The 18,215-nt window shown below is 38.9% G+C and overlaps 1 protein-coding gene across 1 annotated transcript in view; it reads left to right on the forward strand.

Annotated features, from left to right (window-relative positions):
* Positions 1-14,255, forward strand: part of LOC101849088 (methyltransferase-like protein 25) — a 15,917-nt gene extending 1,662 nt beyond the window's left edge. Inside the window, exons 2-10 of the mRNA XM_005109932.2 lie at positions 602-904; positions 2,309-2,518; positions 3,446-3,628; positions 6,643-7,219; positions 8,289-8,399; positions 9,686-9,825; positions 10,549-10,719; positions 12,915-13,061; positions 13,665-14,255. Of these exons, the coding sequence (XP_005109989.1) occupies positions 611-904; positions 2,309-2,518; positions 3,446-3,628; positions 6,643-7,219; positions 8,289-8,399; positions 9,686-9,825; positions 10,549-10,719; positions 12,915-13,061; positions 13,665-13,757 (1,926 nt within the window). The 5' untranslated portion in view covers positions 602-610 and the 3' untranslated portion in view covers positions 13,758-14,255. The remainder of the gene's footprint in view (positions 1-601; positions 905-2,308; positions 2,519-3,445; positions 3,629-6,642; positions 7,220-8,288; positions 8,400-9,685; positions 9,826-10,548; positions 10,720-12,914; positions 13,062-13,664) is intronic.
* The last annotated feature ends 3,960 nt before the right edge of the window (positions 14,256-18,215 follow it).

Consider the following 18,215-nt stretch of genomic DNA (forward strand, 5'->3'; position numbering starts at 1 on the left):
GGAGAAATGGAAAGTGGTCGTCAGGGCAGGTTTGACTGTTGCCAAAAAATCTTGAGAACGGAAACCGTTCGCAGAAATAGAGGTCAAGTTTATTTTCCTGAGCGTTCGGAGAAATAGTCACTTCGCTAAAATTATTATGAATTCAAGTATTGATTTTTAATTAAAGAAGTTTGTGAATGAACTGCACCTTGTTACTATAGAAGGGCAACAATGAAATTGACTTGTTTTTTAAAACTTTAAGTTTTTCAAGTTCCATGATGAATGAATGAATTAATTAAAATCTTCTCCAAAAAGTAATTGTTTTAGTAGAAAAATATTGGAGGAATTCCATAACGAGCGACTACTATGAAACAGTAGAATAGAGGGTTAGGGTTTAGGGTAAGGGTAGGGGTTGGGTCATGGTTAGGTCTTTTTTTATGAGTGTGTTCATTACGGAAGTCCTTCCAAATTAGCCTATCTCTTGTTGCATGTGTGCCCTTTAACTGTTGAAGTGAAGTTTCTCTTCACTGTATATTTTGTATTCAAAATTATACATATTATGCATTCTCATTAGTACAAGCCAAAATCATAAATGCGAATGTTGATAATTTACACTTTACAGGTTTTCATCATGGAAGAACCTTATGTGGCGTGCGCTGGTTCAGATGCTTCGTCCACGCTAAAGCAGAAGAGATTAGAACAGCTTATTGGAGATATCTGGGCCTTTTTGGAAGAATATTTGACACTGCTGAACACACATGGAGCAGAGTTCATATCTGCTGGACACTGGGAAAAATTGGTGCCTGTATCTGTCAGGCCAGTTTTGTTGTCCTTATCTGATGAAGAGCTTTGTGATCTTCCATTGGGAAAGGCTGAATTTAAAAATTGTACAACATCAAATGAGGAATTCAAGACAGGAGTGCAAGTATGTATTCTCTGAGCTGTGTTTTTCCCAAAATAAGGTTTCTGTAATTTTGATCTGAACAGGGGTTTAATATGCATGTAACTGAAACTAGGAAGGATAAGATTTTTACAAACAGCTATGCGATGTGTTTAGTTTATGTTGATGTCTGTTATAAAATGTCTCAGCTGGGTTTATTCATTACCCTCTTTTTATTTTTACTCCTTCACCGCAGGCATATTAAATGTAGTTGTAATACTGTGGAACTCAGATTTAGCAAACTCGGATTAAACGAATACTCGGATTCAACGAAAGAAGACAGGTTCCCCTTTTTAGAAGTTCATTGAAGTCAACAAAATAATTCAGTTTCAACGAACACATAAATTAGTGAACTCGGTTTCAACTAAGTCGCAATGAATCATATTTGCTTTATTCCGAGAGACCACCAATCACACCTGCAACGTAGATCATTAGCCTAACCTAATGCATATACATCTTATGAGTCCGATCAGAAGTTTTCTTTCACTTCAACATGTGCATTGTTGACACACCAGAAGACATGGCATGTCTTAATGTGTGCCAGGATCAAAAGAGGTCGGTTTGGTGGGTGTTAGTGAGTGTGTCTAAGGAGACAAGGGGGAAGGAGGTGGGGAGCATAACAAGCGTTTCAGGCTTAGAAAGTTGGCAGAAATACAACAGAAATACGAACATGTCACAATAATATCCACCCCTTCCCTCCAGGCTACTGTACAATAAAAGGCTAGTCGAGATAATTCTATGTAAGGAATTGTGTGCTGGTCTGTGGAAACAGACGTTAGCGTATGCTAAGCTCTACATTGCGATGCAACTTGTTTCTTGCATTCATTGCTAGCATGCTATAACAAGCTCTCAGATTTAAAAAAATCGAAGGTCAGGCCTGACAACTTTGCTATATCTGAGTTTTGCCGTGTGTGCAGTGATAGAAAGACATATTGGTAAGTGCCACCAGGAAAGCTGTATTTGATGAAACATGAAGTAAGCCCAGTCTAGACAAAATAACAGTGTTGACTGCCAAAATGAAAATGTTTTGTTGGGACTCCTCCTTGTCCTGGGAGACCACGCTAGTTTAGACTGGTCATGTACGTACAATTAGAATAAAATTCATTGCTTATTTTGAAAAAAAAAAGTTCTTTCTGATGTATGATAATCTAAAAGTAAAACAGAATCTTTTGGGTTTAGTTTAGTCTCAGTAAATAGAAACATATCGGCATGACGACAGTCATTTTAGAGGGGAGAGAACAAGACAAGACAGACAAATAGTAGATGGAAGTAAAAGAAATAGGACATACCAGTGGTGCTCTCAAACCACTTGCAAAATGTTGTTGCGATTTTTAAAAAATTTGTTGTGTGAAAAGTTTTTATATTTTTAAAAAAAATTTCATTCTACAGTGGCTGAAGAGTTTTATCCAAGCTGCTCTACAGTTTCATATGGAAAATACCAACACACTTCAGTCCATAGACACTGTGCTAGGAGAAGGGAAAGTGTTGAGTGAAGGTCGTGAAGTTGTCTCAGAGGCCATGTGCCAGAAAAAGGTCCATGAGGTTGGCCTCATGTCAGAGGTTGTTGTTGCTATGTGTAGCGCCTGTTCTGCTGATTTGGTGAGTTGTATTTGTTTACATGCTAGTATTGTTTTTTTGTCTTATAGATCAAATATGTTACAGACATAGAGATATGTTACAGACATTGAGAACACTTCTCTGGGGTGTAAAAGTTTTATTGCAAGCATATCAATTTTTTAAAACTTGTGTCACAGACATGTGCATTATTCATAATTAGTTGAGCTCCTGCTATTCTTTTGTTTTACCTTTCTTCTTTTTGTTGCCTTCCTGCCTCATTAATAAAAATGTACTCAACATTCTTTTGTTTCTTTAACACTTTGCAGTCACTTGGCGCAATAACGCGCCGGTGAAAATGACCCGTTCCTGTCACCTGGCGCACTTCTGCGCCAAGCCGGAGAAGTCCTTTGCAGTAGCTCTCCTGGCTGGGTGACCAGATGGGGTATTTTGTGCTGCTGGCTGTGTGACTGCAAAGTGTTAAGAACTTTCTATGTTTTTTGTGTCAGAGGATGCAATTGTTTTGTGTCGGAGGGCTTTACTATAGCTCTTACCAGCTTTATATACGTATATATTTTCACTCCATCGTGAGAGTAAAGCTTCTCCTGCTCTTTCTTTATTGTCACTTGGAATCCATGCTCACAGAATTGGGGCTTGGAAGAGAAATGAGAGTATTGAGAGTTTGTCACTTGTAATCAAAACTTTTGCAGCATGCTTTCCTTTTTAAAACCTGTTTTGTCAGATTTAGAGAGTTAAACTTTTAAAACGTTTTTTCTTCATTTTATATTTAGTTTAAACTGTCATATTTTATACATGCACAAGATAAGATAAGATAAGATACATCTTTATTGTCCAGATCCTGGCACATTGGTTTGGTGTTCCACCACGAGTACACGCACACACACATACAAGTGATGGTAACTGACATTGAAGACTAGAATGAGAGAATTGTGCATGATTGTTTCCCTTTAGGTTATTGACATTGGCAGTGGCAAAGGTTACTTGAGTTGTGAGTTGGCAAGACAACATCATATGCCAGTGCTAGGGCTGGACTCAAGGGAAGGGAACACGCACAGTGCAGCCAGCCGTGACAGTCGACTGAGCAAGAGGTGGGCCGGTCTCACCCGCAGGCAGCAGAGGCAACAAGAGATGAAAGTAAGCTCAGGATTATTGTTTTTCGAACAGTACACACAAGTTGAATGCTCCTTACTTTGTATTCCAGGTGTCACTGTTTATATTTACTTCCAATTTGTGATGTGAGTATTCTACAGTATAACACAGATAGGTCGAACACAGAAGACTCAAAATCATGCATCAGTTGAACTGTGACTGGTCCAGTTTTTTTGTTTATCCTTCTTTATCAATGTAAGATATCCCTCGAACTATGGACCCCTCAAACTACCGAGGCTGGTCGCAATGAATTTGTACTATCTATGTTATACTGTATTTTGTTGTAACAAACTGTATAAATGGGTTTTCTTCATATTTATGTTGTCCACATTTCTTGTTTCTTGTTCAAATAAAAAGATTATGGAAGTCTTAATAGACTATGATGATGTAACTGACATAATGATGGTGTAACTATAGGTGTCCTAATTGGTTATGTTTGCCGCTGTAAGAGTCATATGATGTGCATCACAGCATTCCCATTTTTGTTCGGCTTAGTCTCCTGAAATCCGTCAGTTTCATTATAGTAGGACCAGAGAGGGTTTACAGTAATAGAGAGGTGACACTCGTGGCGGAGTTCCATAACAACAGTGCATTGTTTCGCGTATCGCCCGGCGCGGGGCGCGAAAACACTTACGCGCGGTGATCGCTGTCACGGCGATGCTCAGGGATGCTGTCATGTCATGAGAAAGTGTAGTACCGTCTCTAGTTAGTTCACTAGGTTACTAGGCCTTTAAAGAAAGGAGGCCTGTGAATTCTATCGCATATTTTAGGCAACTCCCCTGCCTCCCTCGGCCATAAATTAAGACTTGTTTTTGGCTTAAGTTAACATACATTCTAATAAACAAATAGACGCAGATACATTTTTCTTCGTCTCTATAGATCTGGAAAAAAATCCCCATAATTAAAGGAATAATCGGTTTAATTTTCAGCAAATCTACTCGTTCTCCAGTGTCCCTCTGTCATCTCTCTCCCTCTCTGTCTGTCTGTCTGTCTTTTTCTCTCTCCCTGTCTCTTTTTCTCTCTCCCCCCTCTCTCCCTCTGTCTACCTGTCAGTCTGTCTGTCAGTCTGTCTGTCTGTCTGTCTGTCTGTCTGTCTGTCTGTCTGTCTGTCTGTCTGTCTGTCTGTCTGTCTGTCTGTCTGTCTGTCTGTCTGTCTGTCTGTCTGTCTGTCTCTTTCTTTCTTTCTTTCTTTCTTTCTTTCTTTTTCTTTTTCACACCCTCTCGCCCTGTCTATCAGCGTGTCTGTCTGACTGTCTGTTGGTTTTCTCTGTCTGTCTGTCTGTCTGTCTGTCTGTCTGTCTGTCTGTCTGTCTGTCTGTCTGTCTGTCTGTCTGTCTGTCTGTCTTCTTCTCCCCCTTCTCTCGCTCCGTCTATTTGTCTCTGTCTCTGTCTCTGTCTCTCTCTGTCTGTCTGTCTGTCTCTCTCTCTCTCTCTCTCTCTCTCTCTCTCTCTCTCTCTCTCTCTCTCTCTCTCTCTCTCTCTCTCTGTCTATCTTTCTCCCCTCTATAGCTCTGTTTATTTGTCTGTCTGTCAATCTATTTCTCTGTCTCAGTTTCTGTCTGTCTCTGTCTCTCTCTCTCTCTTTCTCTCTCTCTCTCTCTGTCTCTCTCTCTCTCTCTGTCTGTCTGTCTCTCTCTCTCTCTCTGTCTCTGTCTCTCTCTCTCTCTCACACACACACACACACATACTCACACACACACACATATATATATATAATATTAAATTCTCACACTTTCAGATCATGGAAAAGCACATGAAGCAATAATGATAGATCTACCAATTAAAGTATTCGTAACACCTTCCATCTCCCATCCTACCCCCCCCCCCCCCCCCCCCCCCAAAAATGGTAATCGGACAAAGAAAGTTCCAAAACCGATCGACAGCACTTTGTGTTTAGAAAACTTTTAGACATATCTTTCACTAGTAGAATGCAGGCTCAAAAGTTGAAGTGTGTTGAGTTAGTGCTTGGAGTGTCAGTCTGGTAGGACCACAATCATAATGTCTTTATTTTGATCTATATTTTTTTATTCATCAAAAAAATAATATTCGTCATCCTTTGGAAATCGAAAGAAACTCAGATTTTCATTTTAATAGGTGCAGTTTATAGCATAACACCATTGACACTTGGTGCTAACCGGGGCCATGCTTGTCTGCGACCAACGAAAATCCCTTGAACAATGGACGCAGTTTGTTTTGTTTACCGCACATTTCTCCACGATCAGCTGGTGACCCAGATACGCACATCCGGGCGAAGTGCCGTCTCTCTAGTATTACTGTAAACTCTCTGGTGGGACTTAACCTTTCTCGGATATCAAGCTGGTACTTTTGCGCAAAGTTGTAGATTTAATTACAAGAACATGCACTAACTTAGCTAAGAACTGTAAGCACATGGTAAGGAGTCGTCACTTATGATTTTTACACGTTCTAAGGTTATGAAATGGCATGTAACTGCGGATTGTTTCTGCGTGATTACATTAGAATCGTTTTTCTTTATTATAAATAACTTTCTCTTATTGTACTGATTACACCGTTTTTTTGCCTTGACAAAATATATTTGATGTGACTGTGAGTTTGTGAGCATTCTTTATTTTGGATATTGGTGTTACAGCATACTTTACTGCTGAGTGGCAATCTAGAACTTTGTTGGAAATATTGCTTCTTCTTTTTAAAGGAAAGCTTTTAGACCGAACCTGTCTGGTGTCATTTGTACCTGAGAGTTAATTACAGATCAGTGCAGTAAATTCTTTATTTTTAGAGTTCACTTTACATAAATTTCCTTCAAGTCATGAGAGTAAGAGATTAAAGAATGTCTCTGGTATTCCAACTTGTTTTCTTTCCCTCTATTATTTTTTCTGTCTATCTGTCTTGCCTTTTCCATGCACTAATTGGCTATTATCATGTTGATATGTATCTCAGTATTTGAACTATACCATAGAAATTCCAGAGTTATATTTATAGAGATTGACTTCACTTTTTTTTATTTTTTTATATTCTTTCAGAAAAAGAGCAGCCAGAATTCCTCAAGTGGTACCCAAAAGACTCTCTGTGAAAAGGAAAGACCTTCAAATTGTGATTCTTCTGTTTCAAAGTTAGTTCATAATAGTCGAGGCAATACAGATGATGTAAAGCCCAAAAGCACCACCCTTGAAAGAGGACAGAGCCCATCAAGTGGTGGCTCTTCTGGAGTATGTGATCATCCCTTGACTCAGGACATTGAGGAACAGATCAAAATGTGTACTCTTAATCAGAAGGAAAAGAATGTATCGGAGTCCACTGTGGATTCATCAGATAATGACATTAAACGTCATGGTAACAGAAACAATAAAGTGGATGCTGAGACTACCTGCTTTAGCCCTGTACTGGACTCCGATGGACTGGGAGATGGGGAAGCGCCATCTTCTGTTCCTGAAGTTGTGCAACAGAATGGAAGTGGGCCATCCTCTTCAAATAAAGGACTCTATGTTCCAGTCACAATGTATGTTCAACCTGACATGAATGTTCGTAATATCCTTGCTAGTACTGCTGCACATCTGTGCAGAGATCGACCCGTTTCAGACGCCCGGCTTCTTGTTGCAGGTTGGGTTTTTTGTTTTTTTGGCATTTAATCTCACCTTCTGCTGATCTGCTGCTCATAGTGCTACTTCCTCTGTTCCTTTAATATGCTGCTTATGTTTTCTCAGTAACTTTGCTTGAAAAATCACTGCACTAACATAATGGACTGAAAGCTCAAAACAACAAATTTACGAAAGTTCTAGAGTAGTAGTAAGCTGTCAACATTGTAATATTAGCCAGTTTTGGGGCATAGGATTTGGCCACCACACTTATGTACAGACAGTATTAATACATTGCTGCTTGTCTGAAAAGGGGAAATTTTGTAAAACAATAAAAATCTTTGATTTACGGTTATTCATGTGAGCCCTTGCCACTGCTACACCGGTGGCGTGTAAAACTGTCCGCTTGCATAGCCACCAGTACACCGGTTAGTGAGACCCCAGCCCCAACTTGTCCCGCCTGAGACAAAACGCGTATGGTAAATAGCGTTTACTACACAAGTCGTTATTGATTTTAAAAAAAGTCTTTCTGAATTAGATGCTGGTAATTACAAGGAGTACCCTGAGTGGGATACGGAAAGTGATTCTGACGATCATATGCATGTTAGTAATATATTGCTCAGGAGCTCAGGCAGAGGGGCACGGTAGCCTCATCAGGTCAGAGCTCAAAGGGTTAATGGGAGGAGTGACCCTCATTTTGGCTGATTTTGGGTCAAGCTATGCAAATTGAGATGTTGGCTGATTTTTTCAGATCAACCAGGTTTTTTTTGGTCTAAAAATAGTAAGGAAACAATTGAGAAAGTCTTTATTCTGGTCATAAATTGCCTTTGAAAACATGAGGGTAGGTTAAGGTATAGTGAATTTTCACAATAATTGTCGTTTTCTAAATATATTATTTTTTTTTCTCCAGTTTTTCCCCTACTCTTTCCTTTGTTTTCATCCTTTTGGCTTGAAACTTTCAAGGCTGCCGTCGATGAAACAGAGAGATATTTGCAAAAAAAACCCACACTTTTTCATTGGCAAGCGATTACACAACCAAAATTTGGAAAAGGTTTATAAACTAAAAAACTAACACATTTGTTGGATTTTCACAGGTCTTCATACATGTGGTAGCCTAGCAGTGACCAGCCTACAGTTGTTTATACAAGACCCAGGAGCTGTGGGTTTGTGCTCTGTGGGATGCTGTTATCACCTCATGGAGGAAGGTAAAATAGACAGACTCGTTCTGTGGGAGGTTGGCGTGTGCTCTGGTGTAGTTTACTTCTTCTTTCCTATCAAACATCTTTCGTCCTTATCTCTCCTCTTTTTCTGCTCTTACATGACCTAATTAAGCGCCTTAAAACGTGTACTAAAACAAAATATCTCTCATTTTTTTTCTTGGTACTCGTATATTACTTTATAGTGACATCGATAATCTTTGTCACTTTCTCAAATATTACCTATTCGTGTTGCAAGCTCTTACCAAAACTAAAAGGCTCATTCATGCAGACATGCACATGCACACATACAAACTTGGACATACCCACTCACACTTTGCACACACACATAAACTTACCACTCTCACAAACTTATGAATGCCCGTTTTCTGCTGACATACAGGCACACTCGCCCATATGCAATGCTTATTTTGAATCGTACTACCGTCATTTAAAAAAAAATACAGTTTATCCAGTTCTTACTATTTTTACAAGAGAGCCAACTCTTTCCAAACATCCTAAGTCAATATTCTTATGATTACAATTTTGATCACATTTTCCTTATTATCTTTGAAGCAAATATTTTATTTGTAACAACATTCAGTTTTTTGGTCCTCCTTGTCAAATTGTAAAAACTGCATATACTGTATTTTTAGAAATGACCATACTGACACACACGTAAATGTACATATTCAAGTTGTTGTACACATGCAAACATAATATAATATTCCTACGTTTTAGGAATGAGAGTTATTGCATGTGTGTTCCTGATTTTGGCTCAGACCTTTACTGGTCCCTCTGCCCATGTTTATATTTGCTTCTCTTTTAGCAGTTAAGATGAACAATGCTTTAGAGTTAGAGTCGAAAATAATAACCTTTGAGTTCAGTCTTTTATTGCATTGTCTGAAGCCTCTACCATCTGATCCATCAGTCTATCACTGGCTTTAATGAGAGTAAAACTAATGTTCAATGACTGATACTTAATGACAGTTTGATTTTAGTCTTACTGTAAGGACTGTAAATGCTCTAATCAGCACTAATTCGATAATTTCAGAAGCAAGTTGCTGTTACACATTTGTCAGAGCCAACCTCAACTGGGTAGGATACATCGTAGGGGATTGATGGAGCGACTTAGTAATTTTTGATTTTGTATGCCAGAATTGACTGCTGTCTTCTTCTGTGTTCTACGACGAAGAATCTGACCATTGCACCACAGGTTGCGGCTCTCTTTCATTCCCTGCATATTTTTTAACAAAGGAGAAGACAAAACATGTTTTATGTGTTGTGATTTACAGGTTTTAGCCAAGATACATGTGGTGATGTCGACTCGCACTTTCCACTCAGCCAATATGCCAAGAGGAAACAAATACATTTGGGTCGTAATGCAAGGAATGTAGCTTCTCAAGCTGTTCATCGTATCCACGCTTCTCGGCAGGTACAGTGAGTGGTTTTACATGGTTGACCCCTTTGTTGCCTCATGACATACCTCGTAAGTCACAAAATTTCATAATTCTTCGCTTTGTGCTGTACCATTGAGGTCATGGAAGTTTGCAAAATTTTCTTCTCCTGGTAGTCTTAAGTGACATTACATGTATGTCACACTTACCACTTGGCTTTGATTCTTCTGTATGGAGCTTTAGTCTTAAGCACTGCATAGATTCTTATTTGGGAATAAAGATGTACATATCGGAAACAAATTTGCTAGCATTGGATCGTGTACAGGTTAAAAAAATGATTCGGAATTTACAGCATGGTACCATCTGTATCCCACCTGAAAACCCAGGAGTGTTACTTAAATAAATGTATTGAATGAAAGCTCAGATTTTCTTCGATTACCTACAGTTTGAAATTGGCTTCGATGTAGCTGCTTATTCTTTATGAATATTGTTTTATGAAGTGGAAGTTTACTTGTTTTGAATTATATTTGTGAATATCGGAAATATTTTGTTTTTCCTAAATCAAGAAGTGACTGGGAGTCGGTTTGTTTTCTAAATTATTTACAAACCCCATAATTTTTTTGCAGAGGCGATCACTTTGCAAGCCCATTACTCTCTAGGTGCCAAGCTATTTGTTTTAAAATCTGATACAGCTTTGTAGAGAAATAAAATATTGTTCTTTAACATGTACTTCATATGAGTGACTTATATATCTTTTTCAGCTTCAAGGAGGAGACTTTTTCTGGCGGGCTTTGCTCGAAGTTTTAATACATGATCTGGAGCTGTCTGTGCCTGAGAGGATTGTGGGGATGAGGGGCCTCGTCAAACGCAGCAAATGTTTTTATGAATACGCTGTGGCTGCCTTCAAGAAACTGGGTCTGCCATCAGAGAAGGTTGGTTGTAAATATGCACCATTGGAACTGTTTCTTATTCTAGAGGTGCCTATGGCTGTGGTTTGCAATTTACCAATCTGAAATGTAATTATTGTAGAGAGTGGTTTGTTCTATTTCCTTCAATATGTGATGGTCAAACTATGTGGTTCAATGGAAAGTTTTCAAATAATCTTCACTAAGATACATGTAAAGTTCTCTGAGGAGATCATGTGATAGTGGAAACATTTTGAAACATGGCATTTAGCATGCTTGAAAAGCTTCCTCTTACTTGAAATTTTTGCACTTCATTAGGGTGCAGCTTTATGTTTCTGTAAAAGGTTATAGGATTTAAAAGGGAATAGGGGTCCAGAGAAGAAGTTTGTTGAAAGTGGCTTTTACAATTTTCGTGGTAGGCACGCTTAAGTCTTACAAGCTGGTAGTTCTACTAATTGGACACTGCCTTTCTACCTTTGCGAAGGATCATCTACTCATCAGATGTTGAGGGTGATCATTTTTGGTAAAATAATAGCGTCTATATTATTGGGTCCCGCTTTTCATAGTTTTTAAAAATAATTAATTATAATCCTCAAAATAACTCAGATTCAGCGAACACATAAATGAGTTAACTCAGATTCAACTAAATCACTTGCAAGGTGACCAGCCTCCACTGATGTGGCTTCACTCATTTTTCTCCCACTACGAACCTTATGTACTTTATTCCAAGAGACCATCCATCTCACATGCACTGTGGATCGTTTCATACTTAGCTGAGCCTATTGTGTATATCTTATGCGAACTATCAGAGACCGTCTTTCACACCAACACATGGAGGACATTATGCGTCATAGTTTATGCCAGGGTCAAGAGGAGAGGTCAGTTGGGTGACTGTTGTTAGTGCATGTTTCAGGGAGGGGCAGAGATAAATACGCGTCACAAGCATATCCACTCCAGGCCCCACCTACTAGACTATGAAAGACTAGTCTCGACACAGTTCTGAATCTTCTTAATGAATTGCATGGTTGCATGCTGGGCTGTTGAAACAGATGTTATCTTATGCTTGGCCCTATATTGTGATGCAACTTGTTGCTCACATTGCTATAACGAACACTCAGATTCAACTAATAGGAAGATCAGTAAGAAATGATTGAATGTGAAACATTTGCAAACTACCAATTTGCTTCTCAAGGTGAAGGAATTAATAGGACACAAGTGCAAGAGGGTTATTCACCTTTGCAATGCTTGTAATCTTGGAAAGTCTTGTCTGAACTATCATCAGTGAGTATGCTGCAGAGCTCTGTGAGAAGAAAAAGAATGAACTCAACATCAGTCCCACGTCCCTATTTCTGTGCTGGACCCAAGTTTCTCTCTGTCAGAGTGCTGTATGACTTGTTGCCCATCTTAATTTCAATTGATATAGTGTAAAAAGTCATCAATCAATAACCACTGAGCCACTGAACCTCACATGGAAACACCTTGCTATTGCAGATCTGCCAAGCACTCCGGTAAAATCAGAACCCTCCAAATTTTGTTTTGCTTAATGAAGAACCCTGATTGGATTTGCATCTTTCACTGGTTGTGGGCAACCTTATCATAAATGATAACTGACATAAAAGTACACATGTTTATTTGTGATAATTTGTATATATTCACTATATACATTTATTTGCTACTTTTAGGTTTGTAACATTACCTAAACTTACTGGGATTCTGCAGACTCCAATTTTTCCCCCAAAAATTCAATTTTTAGGGAGGATTCTAAGGAAAACTCAAATTTTTAATTATGGAGTGGGCAACTGTTTCTGTACCTGCACCCTTTAAGTTCTTCCTTATGTGGTTGAGCTGATTTTCTTGTTTATATGAAATATTTTTAGTTCTTGTGTGTGTTATGTTTTACTCTCAGTAATCATGGCATCATGTAAAATACTTAGAGCTTAAACTTGTATAGGACAGAGCGGTATATGAATGCAATCTGTTATTGTTATTAAGGTACTGTCAAATCGAAATAGAGTTGAGCCTTCTTTCCTATCAAACATCTATTGTCTTTGTCTCCCCTCCTTCCTTTTTTATGTTTGTTACTCTCGTGTAAAAACTCTGACCTTTGGCTCTTGTATGACCTAAATCTAATTGTGTTTCAAGTAATGTAAAATGCTTATTGAAACAAAGAACAGAAGAGGAAAAAAGTTAAAGACAATGTCATTCTTTTTCTTGGCCCACAGCTTCTTCAGGGTGATGTTGAGGCTTTAGAGCATTGCTGTGCTGGAGATCAACTTAAGATGACGACTTTCTTCCAGTTGAAACTGGCGCTGGCCCCAGTGGTAGAGACGTTGATTCTGGCTGACAGATACCTGTATTTATTGGAACAGGTAGGCTCCAGGTTTAAGGAGATCAGTGATGATACATCGTGGTAAAATCAGGCTCTCATCAAAAGAACGAAATCAAATGAACTGGGACTTTTCTGGCCTATGGCCATTTTTTAACGATTTTCCTTTTTTTTGACTCAACACCTCTCATGCGCTTTTAAAAACACATCTCTTTGTGGATTTTTACTGCAAACGGTGATCAAAGGTACATCATTTGTAAATTTGCAGTTTCCAATGACTTTTACACTTTGAAAGTCACCTAACTTTAATGGCCATTTTTTTCGCTTATTTACCTCTCACACAAAGCGACTCCTACCTCCTTCAATCACAATTATATCAACTTCTGTGCAAGATAGATTGGTATTTTGTTCATCTAAAGCTAGACAAATGAACAAGCTTTAAGATGATACCTAACTGATATGCTAAAAAAATTGGCACGCGATTTCACAGTTGAACCTGCTATAATAAACACCATTCGAAGATAACTACTTTTCTCTTCAACTGTGGGTAGTCCTTTTGGGCTGATATGACTGGACTGTAATATCATGCCATTTTTCTGAACTGCCACGAATATGGCCCTAAACATTCTCATGGTTATCTCCCCAGGACTGCGTTGCGGATGCACATCTCGTGCAGCTGTTTGACCCAGTTACTTCCCCTAGATGCTGTGCACTGATTGCCAGAAAAAAATCCTTGTGATGTGGAACAAAGGAAAAGACAGTGCACTAGTTTGATGTTGAAATGTGAAATTGACATGATGTTTATGATATGAGAGTGCATGTTTATTACTGAAGAATACTTGAAGTTAAAATGTTAATAATTAAATGTTTATTTTGCAAAACTTCACTTGAATTTCTTGAGGTAAATTTGAGAAAGAAATGATGGTATAGTCTTGCACGGATACCTCAAACATGTCGAGGATTGAGGAAATGTTTGATACATCCATAATTCGAGTCAGCTGATAATTTAAAATTACAGAGATACAAGTATGAGTCGGGGGATTATGGATATTGTACGAGGTATCCTTGATTTCAAGTTTTCCGTGTTCATTTTATCTGTGCCTGAATGTACTCCTATTGAGAATGGTGTCTGCTTCCTCATTGAAAAATAGTAAATAAATAGGACCTGGAATCTACAGTAAAACCTGCCCTGACGACCATCTATAAGACGACCACCTGAATAAACGGCCACTTTCCATTTCCCCCCTTGCGTTTTTTCTATTTAATTTAACTGTGTAAAACGGGCACCTGTCCAATGCGGCCGCGGCCACCATATTTTAACACACAACACCTATCACACAAAGCAATAACACCTGTCTTAGACGGCCACCTTAGTGACTCCACTACGTTTTGTCATAAATTGTGCTTTGGCCCCTGGCGTTGTGGGCGAGCCGTCATAATTCGATCACCTGTCGTTGTTGTAAGATAGTCCCTCCAACCGATCATGTTGCATAGACCCCTCCCACTGTTGACCAATAGGTACCCGGTAAAAAATTTTCAGCTGCTGGTGAGGTAGGGCGTGTGATCCCTCATAACCAATAGCCATAAGCCCTGCCTAGAACTCGTACTCAAATTGTAAGTGAGATGAGTGGTCACTGTTTACCCAGTCTGTAACAAAGTAACAATGGACGTCAACATGAACTTGTGAAAGAAGCGTCGCTCGTTCTATGAGTGGTGGCGACCCGTGTGTTTGTTTTACCATAGCACTCGGTCCTCCTTGTCTGACACGATTCGTTTTATTGTCACCCTTGCACAAAAGCAGCAACAAAAGAAAAAAAGAAGAAAGAACCCCCAGCGAAAACAACAACAACAACTATGCGGCTACTTTCGATTGGGACCTGAGAAAGGAATGGTTTGTTTTCTTTATCTTGATTCGTCCTGCTTAAGACGGCCACCTGTCTTATACGGCCACTTTTCTCCTTGACAATGGGTGGCCGTCTTACACAGGTTCGACTGTACTTGCAAGTCCATGCAGGAACCGTTCCAATTGAAATCTTTGTTTTCTGACAGTCACAAAGTCTAAGACAATGAACAGTGTCAAGTGTACCAGTTTTGACAGTTTAAATGTGGCAAGTATAATTCATGTATTGAATATCAAATACGATTCTGTGTTTCAAGACACCATCGTATAAAATTGTATTTCAATCTAATAATCAAAAGAAGTCAGTGAGTTCAAGTTGGCCCTATCTTGGCAGTATCTTCTTGGATACAATTTACCGGGCAGAGAATCCTATACTTTATTTTTTATTTTGCAAGTGTTTTACGGTGCTCGCAACTGCATAAGGTCATATGAGCGTGCGGGACACATTAAACATTTTCAGTTGGTAGGAAATTTTGAATTTTGCCTGGGTGGCAGCCGAAGCCTACTCGAATCGATTTTGCGCAAGGGATCTTTAACTTTAACGTGCGCAACTTGCACTCGAGACCTCCCGAGATTTTTCACCTTTGCCTGAGAAGGCTAGGTGTAGATCTCTCCTATCAGCAGATCAAGGGTGTTGCTGAAAGATAGAATAAGATTAAGAAGAGCCAAGGAGTAGCAGTAGAAAGGCTGCGAAAAGAGTCAGGAGCCAAGAGCAAATGAGGTGAAGGGGTGGGGGCAGAAAGTGGAGACGAAAGCAGACAACAGAACATTGCTAGAGAGCAGGAATGGAGGTGAAAGGAGACAATTTTAGAGAAGATTATTTTTCGGTCGCTACCCGGATTTGAACCTGGGACCTTTGAATGAAAGGCGAACACCTTAACCTCTAGGCCACGAGAGCCCCCATACTTTACGTTACTTTACTTTTCCAATCCAGTGGCCATTGAATACTAGCCCTTCTGCCTGAAAAGAGAATCCTATAAAATGGCGTAGAACTCAACTATAGCGAAATCCAGACTTTCATCAACAGATGTATCATGTATGAGGAGTATTCTAAGAATTAAGTGGCAGGATAGAACAAGAAATGAAGAGCTGTGGGAAAGGACAGAACAAAAGGATATACAAGTTAAAATAGGACTAAGAAAGTGGTGATGGACAGGACACACCTTAAGAAAACACAACGAGACGGTCACTGCATTGAACCCACAAGGAGCTCGAGGTAGGGGTACGCTACGGGAAACATGGAGGAGATGCGTGGAAAGGGACACGAGAGAGATGAAGCTCTTTTGGAACGAGCTTGAAAGGATGGCCCAGGACAGATAAATGGAAGGAGCTTGTATCATATGTGGCCTATCCCCTGCCAGGGTTGAAAGGCGTTAATGATGATGATGATGAGAGTGCAATGACCGACCGCTACTGAAGACGGTAGTAGGACTAAGAAATACCGATGCTTCCAGCTTTTGAGAACACATCTAGCTTTGGATAGAGTATATTTGAGAAAAAGAAGCCTACTCTATATTATTATGCTTCAACTTTAGATTAAAAAAAATGACGCGCTTGCTGTAACACTAACAACAAGGTTGCACAGAGTAACAAATTATAACCATTACTGAGAGTATAAGGACTGACTGCTCAAATTACTTAAAACAGTAGTAGGACAAAGAAATAAAGATGCTTCCAGCTTTTGATAACACGTCTATGTTTGGATAGAGTGTACCAATGCAAAAGAGCCTATAGTGCTAAAACCTATGGTAGAACACAATAATTTGTTGGTTTTTACAAGGCATACATGAAAACCAATAAAATCGTAATCAATACTGAGAGTAAATAATGTGTTCGCTGTTACAAGTTTGAACATAAGGGTGCACAAAAGTAACAGATGGTAACTAACTTTGAGAGTGTAACGACCGACCGCACAAGTTACTGAAAACAGTAGTAGGACTAAGAAATAAAGATGCTTCCAACTTTTTAGATCATATCTAGCTTTGGATAGAGTGTATTTGAGAAAAGAAACCTACTCTATATAATTCTGAAGCCTTTAATTAAAAAAAAATGTGTTTGCAGTGACAACAAAGGTGCACAAAAGTAACAAATCATAATCTATAAAGAAAGTGTAACGACCGACCGCACTAGTTATTTTTAAAAAAGTAGTAAGAAAAAGAAATAACGGGTTTTTTTTCGCTAATAAAAGCCTCTTTAATTATAGAACGTTTCGTAAAACATAATAATTTGTTAGTTTTTACAACTAGACATCCCCAAAAACTTGTAGATTTTAGTAAAGCTGAGAGTGTAACGACCGACCGCACAAATCATCAAAACTTTAGTAGAGCAAAGAAATGAAGGTGCTTCCAGCTTTTAAGAACATGTCTAGATTTAGATAGAGTTATCAGTGCAAAGAAGCCTCTATAATGCTAGAACTCTTAATAAAACCAAAACGTGTTGGTGGTTATAACAAATCATGCGGAAAAACTTATAAATTACAACCCTCACTGGAAGTGTAACGACCGACAGCACAAGTTATTGAAAACAGTAGTAGGGCAAAGAAATTAAGATGCTCTCAGCTCTTCAGAACATATCTATGTTAGGATAATATATACCCGAGAAAAAAGCTTAAATCAAATTGCTAGAACTAGTGGTCAAACACAATATTGTTTTGGCTGTTACAACTGAATTTGCACAAAAACTAATAAATTGTAACCAACCAGATTGTTACGACCTACGGCACAAAGATGCTCAAAACATAAGTGTTACAAAGAATAGAAATAACGAGTCTTCAACTTTTTAGAACAGTTTTAGATTTGGATAGAGCATACTCGAGAAAAGGACCCTATATAATGCTATAACCAGTGGGGGGAAAAAGAAAGATGTGTTTGCTGTTACAACAAAGCATGCACAAAGCTATCCAATTATAACCATTACTCAGAGTGTAACAGCTGACCAAACAAGCTACTGACAACAGAAGCAAGATTCTGAACATCTGGAAGCACCTTTATTTCTTAGTTCTACTACAGTTTTTTTCTGTAGATGTCTGGGGATGTCTAGGTTTGGATAGAGTTTATCCGTTCACAGAAGCCTATATGATGCTAGAACCTGCGGTCAAACTCAATAATGTGTTAGTTAACTACTAGGGAGAAAAAGCAAATTCACGAGACAGTGCACTTAATGCCTCAGTGTGTATGTAACTCTCTTAATTTTTTAGTTAAATAGAAATTGTCGAGAAAGAAAGACTGAGTGAGACTGGGACATAAACGAAGAAAATTATGAAAGTTTTGGGTGAGGTGTGTGTGTGTGTGTGCGTGC

The sequence above is a fragment of the Aplysia californica genome, unplaced genomic scaffold, assembly GCF_000002075.1.
Source record: "Aplysia californica isolate F4 #8 unplaced genomic scaffold, AplCal3.0 scaffold00832, whole genome shotgun sequence".
NCBI lineage: Eukaryota > Metazoa > Mollusca > Gastropoda > Aplysiida > Aplysiidae > Aplysia > Aplysia californica.